Raw genomic sequence first — 14,182 nt, forward strand, 5'->3', positions numbered from 1 at the left:
GGCTTATAACTATTGCCCATGATATAGGCTCTAACACAGATTGTAGGGTGAATTTGTTTCGGTGGGAAAATGAATCAACTCAATTTTCTTACAAAAGTGGGCAACAGTTGGAAGATCAAAGTCCATTGCTGCACCAAGTTTGTAGGTTTGAGGGACATAGTGAAGCATTCAGAAAATCTAATTGCTTTAAGTTTTAGAATTCTGTCCTCTATGGATACACTATTGTAGCATTTTACTCTGACAGTGCCGTAAGATCTGAATTTATGAAAGTTGTGTTGTATGGTAGACATCAGATGGTTGTAGAGACAGAGGTATTGTATGGTAGACATCAGATGGTTGTAGAGACAGAGGTATTGTATGGTAGACAACAGATGGTTGTAGAGACGGAGGTATTGTATGGTAGACATCAGATGGTTGTAGAGACAGAGGTATTGTATGGTAGACAACAGATGGTTGTAGAGACGGAGGAATTGTATGGTAGACATCAGATGGTTGTAGAGACGGAGGGATTGTATAGTAGACATCAGATGGTTGTAGAGACGGAGGTATTGTATGGTAGATAATGTCTGCTAGTTTATGTGTTGATGGTGTTCTAGGGTTTCTATAGACTGATGTTGGACAACTGTGCCTGTGTGCTGGCTGTTAGGCTGAACGGCATCAACACAGTCGTTAGCGCAGCTCTAGTAACCTGGAGTTTCAATCAGAAATAATGCATGAGGAAATAATTTTGGCAACATTTGCAGCCTTTTTAAGAAAGAAAGAAAAAAGGAATAAAAGAAAAAAATGGAAATAATGTAATAACAAAATATATTTCTTCTTTATAATCATATTGTTCTGTTGTCATTTTCTTCTTGGGTTAGAAATTATTTATTGTATGTCTTCTATTATAGAAAGTTGCATAGCTATCTTTGTCTGAAATAGATATAAAGGTGCCAGTTCATCACATTATCGTTCCTAGCTGTGTTGCTATTCATTTATACAACTAGGTGGACTATTGTTTCCACTCAATAACTGTTGGCTTCCTATTGCTTTCTGTCCACAGTAAATATCAGTTTTCTGTTATGTATGTAGTCCTGAAAAACTGTTCTGCATACTGAGTCCATGAAATGTCATTTTGATAAATCTTGGTGTGTTTATTGTGAATGATTTCGGCTCTGTTCAGTAGACAGGTTAGTTTATTCAGAAGTGACTACCTGAATCATTTCACAGGTCATAACACCTAGAAAGGTGATGTATGATGATGGAGTTTCTACCTGTGCTCGACACTTAGTTATATACTTATTCTGACACCTGACAGGGTCACTAGTATGGGGGTTACTTACACCTCTAACAGGGGGAGAAAGGGGGTTCAGAACACTTTACTGACACCTTAAAGGAGGAGGGGTGTATCTAGAAGGGAGCGTGTTAATACCATTTACTAACACCTCAAAAGAGGAGGAGCCTAGAAGGAGGGTTAACAACTATGTCTATAAAAGGTCACGGGAGGGTAACCACACTGTGCGGCCACCTCTGGGGCGGGGAGGTGCAGGGGGGGATACTATTTTATAGACAGGTTTAAGAGTGGCTTTTGGTACAGCCATTCTTATGAGAAAGAAGATGTAAAATATGTTGATGAGGATTATCATTTGAAACTGTACACAGTAGGACTTGGATTTTCAATTACTTATAATGAATGATTTATATAAATTACATTTGAGAGTTTGATGGCGGGGCATTATCTGCTAAATAAACTCAATAATTAAGATTTCATGCAACAATGAATTTTAAAGCGCGGCACATTAAAGATAGAATTAAAAAGGCCACAGGATTTTCTTATGTCTACTAATCTGCTATAGACCTTAAAACACAACCATTTTACAAAGCTGTATAGCAATTTGTTTAAAGAAATGAGTTTTGTGTATTTTTCTTTTGTGAATTTTAAGCCATTTTAACTTAACAAAAGGATGCAAACAATTTAAAAAAAAGTAAATCTGATTTAGGCGTATTTTTAAGATGACCTTGAGATTACAGAGATTAGTGTCATGAATTTTTGCATATTAATTATATTGTATGCTTGTGCAGGTCTGACTCAGCTCGTTATTAATGTGTCTCCTGGTTTACAATTTTAAAAGATTAAAACCTTAAAAATGGTCTTAAGATGAAAATTCTACTGCATTGGGTAGATTAATACTTAAATTACATGTTTAGGAAGCAATGTGTGAAGAAAAAATCAAAACATTAATTTTGAAGATAAAAAAATGGAAGAAAGATATATTTTGTCTGCCTCTGTTCATCTGAAATGATGAGGTGGTTTGACAGAGGTGAGTTGTAAATCATAGCATTGTCTTGTCATTCCGAGCATATCTAGTAAAATATTACAATATTTTTTCTATTAAACCTGTCAAATTATTTTTTTAATGCAAAAAATAAGAAAAAGGCAAGGGACACAAAGCTTGGGTACCCCAGTTAATTCCAGCCTCCTCAATAGAACTCTGCAATGCTTTATGTAAACACTGCCTTCCCTCATTATTCTAGATAAACCCATGATGAAATAAGAATATGATGAACATTTTAACAGCACAGGAGATTAGGTCCGTGGCTTAAGGCTGAGCTGACGTTACAGCAATCCATTGCCATTAACTTGTGTATGTCAGTTATAGATCAGCAATGTGGTTATGGAGACAGACATCAACAGGTCACATCCAGAGTCCTGAGGAAACGGGTTTTAGGGAGTGTCTGTTAGGCTATATAAAGTAGGCTAAAACAGAACTTGTATATTTTACTTATTTTTAGATAATCTGTACTTGACTCCAGATAATCATGTACATATTTATAGATAATTAGTACTAGACTGTATAAAGAAAATTCTTGATTCCAGATGATAGTTTATCTCCCCACCCCTCCTCATCTCCCACCACCCCTCCTTCCCCCCTCCCTACCACCACCACCAATATGAAGACAGAAGCGAAGAACATATTACAATATCAATGTTTTATCGTAATATCATTATCCTTTAGTTGCTTCTCATATCAGGAACACAATAAACAATTTCATTGGAATTTGTTTTCAATACTGTATTCCAACACACAGATCCAGGGAACATTTTATGCATTGATGAAATGTTCTCATCTCAACCTTATAGTTGTCTTTTAAATTTAGCTTTTCAGGGTGCACTTCCATTATGCACCATCTCTGATGTAAGAACCTACACATTAGCATCAAGTAGCCATATAGGAGGCGTGTTCCTAGACTTATCAGAACTCTGGAACATTTACCATGTTTCAAATTGATAGAACATTTGGGATGTTTGTCACTGGTCGGATGGCTGGTCATAGAACAGACATGGTGGTCTTTGTCAGAGATCGCTGATCATGTCTGGTGCTAGTAAATGCCAGAAGGCAAAAAAAACATGTATGCCAAAATATAATTTTCCATCATCTCTCTGCGTATTTCATGAATCCTTGCTTGTGCTGTCGTGGTGAACTGTGTACCACTACAGGAGATGTAGGCTGTCAGTCATTGTTTTAAAACATATGTCACCAGACTCATCTCATGATGGTGTACTATCTCCATCAGTGCGGGGGTTAGTGGGGTCCAAGGGGAGATAACAAATCTATTTACATGCAGCCTAGTTATAATATAAACATGTCTGAATTGACACCCTGTCATATCTGTCTGTTTCTGTCACACTGGATGGCGCCCTGATCACACCTCAATTTCTCTTAGCTTCCCCATATACGCTTCCTTACCCATTACAGGTCTCAAGGTAATTGAATTACAGAAAAAAAACATTATCTCTTCTGACTATCTTATCTAAACAAATTTTATTTAAAATTGAGAATTTGTCAGTGGAAATTGTTTTGCCTTGTAAGCACTTACATGAAACATCCATGGTGAACGTTGGTGAAACTGGGAACTAGATCAGCTGTGTTGTAGAACCAGAGGTAGCAAAAGGCAACATTTACTGAGTAGGAGGCTCCTTAAGACCAATTATTTATCCCTGATGGAATTTTGTGTATAGAATTAGGTCTGTATGATACTGTACTATTTTGTCATTGGGGATTCCGATGAGTGGTGGCCAATATTACGGATATCAAATATCTCCCCCAGTGGGACCCTCGACTAGAGAATAGAGATGATGAATAGGGCTATTGTTTTACTGGTACTTGCACAATGATGGATAATGATTGTCCTACCTCGTCCAGCTTAACTTTGTCAGCTGACTTCATCATCACGTCTAGTGGCAACCATCCACTCCTGTGATAGATATACCAGTTGACAGTAATATATATCATTGACAAAACAGACCAGCTCTCAAATTTCTAAAAAACAATGTAAATAGAATAGAGGACCAGGAAAATATCAACTGGTATATAATCGGCTACTTTACCTAGAGTTGACATGATTTTACCAACAAGGTGGGCGGTCATCCGAAAATGTGCTACATTTCAAATTTCAGCTCCGGTTAATTGGTTTTGATGAAATTAACTGAATCTTGTTTCGAAAAATCAGGCATTACATTTTCTGTCATAACAAATAAATAATTTAATATTATTCAACAGTTGTTATTTTTGGTCACAAACTGTTTGATGTACTGAAAAAATATGTGTTGAAAAGATGGCTTGGCGAGTTTCTTAAATTATCAGTAGTTCTTTCTTTTCTCCTTACATGTGTTATGCCAAGTCTAACACCTGTATTTGTAATGATGGAATGATCCCCAGACATGACACCCTCCGGTGACTGATTTGGAATATTCTGGATCAATACCGAGAAATTCCCTATAGTTATGTAGGATTGTTTTTCTGTGGACATGTTTGCTTGAAATAAGTCTGTAAAGTGTAGCATTCCAGATACGTATTATTCAAAACTGTACAATAAAAGTATGAAGTGCCATTATAAGGATTCATGTCAAGGCTAATACAAAACAAAGGAAGTGCTCTTACAGCAATATCATAGAATTTGTCGCTAATTAGGAAATTTTTCCTCTGTTAGCAAATTCTCTAGGGACAGATTTAACAAATTTGCTTTCGTTTTTAGCAGTTTTAAAGAGTCAGTTTATGACGACAATAAACTAACTGTTGCACGGAGAAGAAGGAATATCTGTTGAGTTGGCATTTCTGGTTCTTATATCGCAGCAGTAGATGGATTGAGTTATACCCATAGCTGAATATAGATGTGTCTTCTCCATCACAAAATTTGGGAGACAAATGTCGTAAAGTACAGATTTGAAAAAAATTATACATGCGTGATAGCAATCATTTGAAAGTGCATTTAAGCTCAGTGTAAAAATTCTTAACTTTTATAGGTTACTTAAATGTGTTAACTTCCTCTGCCATTTTCATGAGTTTTCTGTAAAAAGATCACTTTAATGTGACAAATAAACATCTAACAGTTACAAGAGTACACACCATGAGTTTATGGCATATCACTCTCCAAAGCATTGGAACATGCGTGTGGCCCCACAAACTACAGAAATAGTGTAGCCCCAGACAATGGGCCTAGGGATGGTTCTCAACAGGAATTCATCCTTACTTTATGTTTATCAATGACAACTGTTTAGCTGCTGTTAAAACAGTTGTCCGCGAGAACAAACATTACCGTATTTAATCCAATTGAGGACCATGAACATTGGTTTCCAACCCTGATATTGCCCTCATATCTCATTTGATCAATTCCAAACTTCAATATTTTGATCTCATCTAAACAGAACAAAAGTTAATACGTTGTTGTAAAGTCTTAATTACTCCAGTAAAAGCCATAGCTGAATGTTGAGATTAAGAAGACCAAGTAAGGGGGGATCATTCTGGGATTTACGGTACAATTATTATTTACATAAGTAAAGCAGGAGAGCGAGTACTTGTCACTCGCAGACATCTTTGGACACTTGAGCATCACAAAAGAATGTAATTTTTTGGGAGATAGAAATCTCCAGGCTGTCTTTCATGGGCCGGATTGATCCCCAGCTATTACTGCGTGATTTATAGCTTATTAATTTGCTCAGCTCAAGTCATTATTAAACACATATTCTTTTTGCGTTTTTGCTCATAAGTCTGCAAGCTTGGCATTTGGAAAGTGTAACTATATATACAGCAATATCGGCTTGCGTGTGTCATAGGACTGTCTGATATTGACCAAAATGTATCAAAAAAGAATATTGCCCCAAATACTACATGTGAAATTGTTTGATATATCTTTTATTAAAAGCATATCTGAGTCAGCATTGGGGTTCTGAAATTAGAAAGCAAAACTTTTCAATATGTTGTAAGTGCTTTCCTATGTAAAAGATTTTGATGAGATTTGTGTCGGGTTTATGGCTGTAGACATACATTATGTTACTCCAGTTAGCATTTTCCTCTGCTTCATTTGACCTTGAGAGCCTGGTTTTGTCTGGGTTATTCATTTGGAATGGTCATTGTAATTTTTAAATAAAAACAACATAAAAACACTAACATTCTTAAAAATAATGAAATAAAAACGGATTTGTGTTACAGTACCCAGACTCAAGTGATCAAGATAAAAATAACCTTGAAATTGTAAAAACCTGATATTTTTGAAAATAAGAATAATGAAGTGTCTCTGTTAATGGAAATTTAACAGGTGGACTTCTTCATCTTAGATTGGAATGGAAAATCTGAAGTGAAAAATGTATGATATTTTGACTGTGTTACATTTAGCAGTTTCTAGACACAAAAAACTGTTAAATGTTTCAACATATACATATCCACGGGGATAAAATGTTCGAAAGAAAGATATGATCTGTAGTTTTTAACTCTTCACACTCACCTTACAGGATTGTTCTAGTCATTTGTGTTAACAGGAAAAGCCGCCAGCTCAATCTGTCCCACAACACCCACCTGGTAATCTCCCCTTTATTTTCTTGGAGCTTGGAGGAAAATTTAAAGATAAAAATAAAGGGGAGATAACCACATCAGATTGAGCTTCCGACAGGCATTTGGAAGCCGAAATACAATTTCAAATCTGAGATGTTGTCCTTGTAGTTGCCATGAATCTTGTCACCAAAAGGAAATATGCCCGGCTCATTTCGTCGTCGCATGTGACTGTACAGCGTTAACCCTAACTTAACCCAATGAAATGTCTCCGTATGGGAAAAACCAGGCGCAATCTATCCAACACTTACGCTTCTGATCAGCTGCTACACAGGGCTAATTGTGTCGCGCAGGACCAAGGGGCCCTCCGTGGGTGACACTATTGTTTCCACTCGGGGATCTATACAGATTTTATATAGGTATGACCTTTCGACCTCGCATGAACCTTGCTAAACAGATCAATTGAAAGTCCACTTTGTGCGATCTCTGAGGTACACATTGGTGTTGACCAATTCATTCATTAGCAACAGTGTACATTATTGGTGGCTGTGTTCATCGAGGATTGATTTTGTTTTGGAAAACTGTTGAATACATTTACGCTATGGTTCAATACAAATACAACTAGTTGACTTTTGCACTTTTTAGGAACTGTTTATAATTTGGTAAATTAGGGAATTGAAACAATTTAATGGCAGTTAACAAATCAACTGGATAAATAATTTGCTTTATCTCAAAATAAGAAATATATATCAAATTCTCATTAAAAAGTATATGTTACCAAAAATCTGAATTATATAAATGCGATATGAGTAGAGTTGATTAAATAGACACTGATATGGACAAGAAATTACTTTAAATAAAGGACTGTTTGAGATGTAAAGCTGCACACTGACGGTGTGGACCGGTAGTGTGGAGACACAAGTCCAATCATTAGACAGTCCTAAAAGTATAAAACAGCCCACAATCCAATCTCATCTTGGACCAGGAGCAATATGTTAGGAAAACGGCGTGCGTTTCCTTCGAGGTGTGAATTCAATGCTATTGGAATGAGGCATGTTGCATATATGGTATTGATTTGTGTCAAACTCGGATGCACCTGGGTAAAATTTACGATCTGATCTCTCCGATTACGAGTGTTAACTCCGCTACACATGAAATGTACATGCATGCATCATGTGTGATTAAGTGACCTTCAGACCAAGTCATTTAGAATTTTATTCCATCCCGCTGCCAGGTCTTCATAATGCATGAATCGAGGAAATCCAATTTTACTTCTGATAAAATTGATATCACTATGGTGACTTGAGAATATTCCTCTACAAATGTCCGTTTTACTGGTGTTTCTGTCATCAAATTAATTCATTTCAGAATCTATTTTACACGGAGAAGTGTGAACAGACTTCTTTGAAAGTAAGTCTTTGATAACTTGTTTGGGAGGTGATTTAGTGAATTCTGTATATAAATGTATGTAGATATGACAACAGAATAAGATTTGACATACTGATATGATCTAGTGTATATAAGAACTATTAGCACCAGGCAACATTTCAGGCAAATAAACGAAAGATAGGTATTTTATCAGATAATTACATTTATAAAAGGAGATTTTCATTGTGATAAAAACAGAATGTCGCAGAATTGACCAAACTGCATTCAAATATATATAAACCCCGGCAGCCCGGATCATTTGTTGAAGATGCTGGTGTTTCCTTATTGATCCTTAGTCTTCTGCAGCTTCAACCAGATCAGGTACAAACTGGGACGGACGGAGTTGTCACAAGTGATTTATGACTCTTAAAAACATCAAACAGCTGTTAGGGGACATGTCAAGTGTTTATCAATACAGATTGAAGTTTTTGTTTTGCATCTTCTATTTACACACTTAACCATTAAACACTATACAAGTCACTCTGTGTACTTATAGTAGACAGCTAATATTTACTTATTTATCGCCAAGAACATTTTTTGATACCTTCCTGTTTTGTTTTTGCGTTGCGTATTATCACATTATTAGTTTACTGTATTGATTCACTTCTCTCATCTTGATAATTTATTTTGGATTTATCAAGAGTAAATCAATCTTATTATATAAAAACTAAAAGATAATGTTTGAATTTAATGTAGACAAGCCTTTGAGAGATATAATATATTCAGGTTTTCTAGTTGCACAGCATTCTTATATTTGAATGTTTTTATAACAACATTTAACTCATTCACCCCTGAAGACACATTTGAACTCTTCCAATTCAAAGGTTGGGAGTAGTTCATTATGAAATTTCAGGGGTGAATGCGTTAATTGCATGAAAAATATCAGGCCCTGGTTTCTCTTCCCAGATTTAATGATTTCCCTCACCTCAAGGAGACGAAATATTTTGTTGGCCTACAATTTTGGAGCTTTTGGGGGTCAACTTTAAAACATTCTGCATACCAGCAGAATCGTGTGACAAGATCTTACTGGGAAGTATATAAATTTGGTAACCAAGGAGTTTGCTGTTCGGGGTTATCAAAGATGGTTTGATTTGTTGACTAACAGACATGTGGTAATCAAGTCTTTATTGTCATATTTTGAGTATCAAAGTAACAGAAAATCTACTTCATGGTATGAGGACTATCAAATTAACATATGATTTACTACAGCCGAATAGAGACCTAAGTTAATTATATTTGGACCATCAAATCATCAGATATTTACCACAGTGTTGTCAAATAAAGTGCATTGAAAGGACAACTATTATTTGGCTATTTGGACGTCAGCATGGTTAGAAGGTATAGACAGCTAGCTGATGGAGTTGCTTGCTTTATGCTTTATGTTCACTCCTAAAATGTCCAACTGATTGCGAGTCAAAAAGTATTTACTGTGTTTCAGTGGAGGAAGAGGAGAATCGTGATTCTGTCCCGATGTTTAGGGAGATGTCATGACAATAATACACAGTCTGACGATGTATACTGTCTAAAGGGACGTATTTCTTAAACAGATTCACACCCCTACAACACAACAGGAAACCCGAGATCACTTCTGTCAGCATTCATATTTCTAATTCCTGATAAAACATGAAATATTTTCATGTCTTTCATGTAAATATGAAAGTCTTCCTCCCCATAAAATTGCCTTTATATTTTACGGCATCATGCAGACATTCACACAAATTTCCGGTTGAAGATAACGTTTGTTTCTGTTGTAAGAACCGTTGATAGAGATGCTGAGATACTGGTACCTAATGAACTAGTGTCCTAGTATGTCCCGTTGTGTATGATATGTGTACCAGTGGTACAGACCCATCAGTCCTGTAACAATGCAACGTTCAAATGATGCTGGTCATGCTATAAACCACAAGCTCGTTTCCAGTATAATTGACATCATATTGTCTGCTTTCCTTGAAGGTAGCTATTATCTTATTTTAAAAAAACCCATTCCTAATGTCAAAGGAATATTGAACAAATCTTTAGATGTTTGCTTGGGGTTTCCCGTCCTTGTAACAGCTTAGGTCTTCCGACGATGTCTACACATAATAGGTCCACAGAAAGGTGACTTTAAAGTGTCATCTCACTGAAATATCACAACTTGGGCATGGGAATATAGACTTATATAAAATAACAAACTTGTAAAAATAGTGGCTTTGATCATCACATTTACTGCATGGACTATAGATAAAGGGCTTTACTGAAGGCGCCTAAAAATAGATATTATCTTTAAATAGATTTTATATTTAAGAAGTCTGTGTTCAGCTGGTTGTAGTTCTATATTGAAATGTTGCGGCCCGTAACTTAATAAAATTAATGCATGTTAAGTTACTATAGTAACAATGAAATGCTGCATCAGGGCTTTCAGACCCTTTAGATTATGTTTTCGACTTTCCAAAATGAGCTTGGACCCTTGGTTTGAAAGGACATGCTATTTGACATATATTTGGACTCCAGCGTTCAGGGAAAATGTTGTTTTGCCTTTGTCAAGGCTCAAGTAAAAGCCCTGCTGGATGTTGATACATTGAGTGATTTATTGGAGTTAGTATGGTACTAGTGTTGGCGTCAGTCTCTACTACTGGGGAAGTATGGTTAGAGGAATTCTGGTACTAGAGGAATTGGTACTAGTGGCGCTGCACCTCTGTCATAAGTGGGCTATAGAGAGATGTGATGCTAGTCACATTAAGAAGAAAGCAAGTGCTTTGATTAAGTAGTAAGACTGGTTTTGATTCACTTAGTTGACAAGGTGGCTAGACACTTAAAGAGTCGGGAGTAAGTTGTTCTTGTAAGCTCTGTTATAAGTTATGTTTAGTTCTAAGTGGTACTCTAGCATCTATAGCAAAGTGTGACAAATTAAGGACCCCTGGCCAACTGCACACTGCAAGCAAAACACTAGAGAGTTCCAGTGTGGTTTTCGTAGAGTATAGAGTAACCTCCCCTTTATATTGTTTTGGATATTAAATGTCAGTGCAATAAGACAGAACACTTCCGTTGTTCCAGGTAGTTCAGTTAGTCAGAACGGCAGTAAACCAATTCAGGGTCTAGGGTTCATATGCTCGTGTAAATCTAGTCCCATTACATTTTTACACTCGGAAGACTGCTGTTGACTATTTTTTTTTCATTTTGTCTTTATTATTTTTTCTAGAAGACCATTCAAGGTTTGGTTTTCCTTTCAGAAATGATTTATCAAGACTATGGTCATGCCATGATTTTTCAATGTCCAGTTAACAGTGCTGTTTTGGCTGAGACGGATGGAGATTGGTGTTCTAGTTAAAATAATTATCTTTAAATCATTAAAATTTTACATGAAATTTGTTGTCTTTAAGATTTTTTTTAATTTGGTTATCTTTTTGTGTATTTTCAGTGGCGAGAAGGCAGTTACTCCGCAGAGAATGGAAATCCTGTACGTGTGTACGCCTCGTGTTCCGTCAGCAGTCAGGGTGTGGACAACTGGCTGAGGACTCCCTTCATTCCCCGGGGCGAGGCCAACAGTTTACACATAGAAATTACATTCTCCATGAGGCGTTGTGTCAAACACAATGACCCGGGCAGCCTCCAGCAGTGTAAGGAGACATTCAATCTCTTTTACTACGAGGCTGATTCAGATATAGCGAACGAAATGATGCCAATGTGGGATGAAATTTCGTATCAAAGTATAGACAAGATTGCTGCAGATCATCTATATGATGACAATTCTAATTTAAAAATTAACAAGGAAGATCGGGAAGTGCCATTGAATCGTGGTCTTGGTGGTGTTTATTTCTCATTCCAGGATACAGGGGCGTGTGTAACACTTATTTCCATCAAAATTTACTATGTCATGTGCCCCAACGTGACTTTGAACTTCGCATTCTTCATGGAAACTCCGACTGGTGACAGTCCGCAGGCGCTGGAAGAGCGGAAAGGTGTATGTGTGGCAAACGCCGCAGAGGATGCGCTCCCTACGTACCTTTGTCGTAGTGATGGAACATGGTTTTATGCCAAAGGCAGCTGTCAGTGTTTACCTGGATACGAAGGTCACAACAGCCTCGAGTGTATCGGTAAGTACGTCACTTCTTATCAAATAGTGACCTTGAATCTGTTAGAAGAGAGGTCGCTGCTACCTTGGTGAAAACAAGGGCTGCAATAGCCTCAAGTGTGTTGGTGGTAGGTAGGTCACTGCTACCTAAGTGAAAACAAGGCTGCACTGGCTATATTTTTGTCAATCCATGGGTTACTTACATCATTCTTGTGGATTTTGCACTAATGATATTGTGTTACAGTTGCAAATTGACAAAAACATCATCAAAGATTTAAGCTAAGAACATCCTTATGTTGACTTGATCCAATCTCGAAATTCCACTGATAAAAATGTCAAAATGTTTTTTTTCTATAAAAAATCCCAATTAAATCTGGTTAAACTCAAGGCAACTACCAAACATATATCTTCTGTAGTTGACAACAAAGGTCTGGAAAGCTGTACTGAAAGGGAGATTGATATAAAACATTGTCCAACACTTGAGTCTGACAGTATGGGGCCACACTGCCCCCTGCCTGTCCCTGTCCCAAACCACCCAGTTTATACCATCAGTCAATTAGACCCTGACAAGGCTCAGAGGGTTACTACTGCTAGTGGTAGTTCCTATTGTAGGCCAAACCCAACTGTATATCCGTTTCTAGTGTTCCCTCTATGTCTTAAACGGGTCCCACAGGCTAAGCTGAAATATCTTATTCTAGCATGACTATTCCCTCTATGCTTGTAAAATGGTCTAACAGGCCAAACCAAATGTATATCTGATTATAATATCCCAATTACACTTGTAACAGTTCCCACAGGACAAGCCTAATAGTGTTTATTTGATAATAAGATTCCCGCTATAGTTGTTACTGATTCAACTTAATTGTCTTCTTATCTGTTAGAATTTGCTATAACACTTATCTCCCATAGAGAAACTGTCNGGGGGGGGGGGGGGGGGGGGGGGGGGGGGGAGATATAAAACCCTTCAGTCAAGGGAATATACTTCCTTGCATATAATATCTAGAGTTATTTCCCTTAGAAAAACTATAAATGATTATTATCTAGTAATTCAAACATTTATTGCAAGTAACAAAAACATCAATCTGGTGTAAAGTTTTAATTTGTAATTAACTAGTTAGCACAGTTCAAATCTCCATTTATCTATTGGGGACAAATTCAATAGGTTTCCCGGTATGGAAATCTTTAACAAAGGAGGTACATGTCATGGAAATGTCACATGTACCCTTAATACAATTCCCAAAGGTTTTAATGATGAGGGCACAACACATTTCAAAACCTAAGTCATACCCTCATGTTGATGGCTGTTCTTGACTGCCTGATTTAGTGTACCACATATTTTTAAGATGCAATCTCAGATCATATATGATCTATGTAGAACTTGCCAGAACCTCCCATGGTTTACAAACAGTCTGCCAAAATCCATGTTTGATGTTAAGAGATTTATTTGAAATCTCCTTTCCTATCCTCTGATTGGAGAGAGAATTTGATATGGGAATTGACGGATACAATTTAATACCCTGGTTCACTAACCCTCACAGACAGTTGAGGAAATGGAGTGCTTTTTAACGCTCAACTTAGCAAATTGGATAAATTATCTGCAATATAATTTTCTCTAATAAATTGCATTTGAATTGTATAATTAGGTTAGTTACTGCTATCAGGCCACCTGCCTGGCTTTATTACTGGTATTTTAATGTTGGATTCAGTATTTAAGTTTATTATTTTAAAATTCACTTGTGTTGATTAAATACACCTGAATTGTAGAGCTGCTAAAAATATAGGGTTATGTGCTGGTGGAATTTAAGTCTTGCTAAACAGCAGTAAAAGCTCTACTCTTAGACCTTTGGCCTTGTTAGACAATAGCACGGATGGTATTCATGGCAATGATCTGGTTTCT

The 14,182-nt window shown here is 36.8% G+C and overlaps 1 protein-coding gene across 8 annotated transcripts in view; it reads left to right on the forward strand.

The window, feature by feature from the left end:
• The window catches only part of LOC110459792 (ephrin type-B receptor 1-B-like), a 143,725-nt gene that overhangs the window by 74,664 nt on the left and 54,879 nt on the right, over positions 1-14,182 (forward strand). For all 8 annotated transcript variants that reach the window (XR_002463932.1, XM_021512235.1, XM_021512239.1 and 5 more), the window contains exon 3: positions 11,632-12,307. Coding sequence is in view for 7 of the 8 variants with exons in the window: in XM_021512235.1 (XP_021367910.1) it covers positions 11,632-12,307 (676 nt within the window). In the remaining variant the exon portion in view is untranslated. The remainder of the gene's footprint in view (positions 1-11,631; positions 12,308-14,182) is intronic.

This window comes from Mizuhopecten yessoensis, unplaced genomic scaffold, assembly GCF_002113885.1.
Source record: "Mizuhopecten yessoensis strain PY_sf001 unplaced genomic scaffold, ASM211388v2 scaffold10225, whole genome shotgun sequence".
In the NCBI taxonomy this organism is placed as follows: domain Eukaryota; kingdom Metazoa; phylum Mollusca; class Bivalvia; order Pectinida; family Pectinidae; genus Mizuhopecten; species Mizuhopecten yessoensis.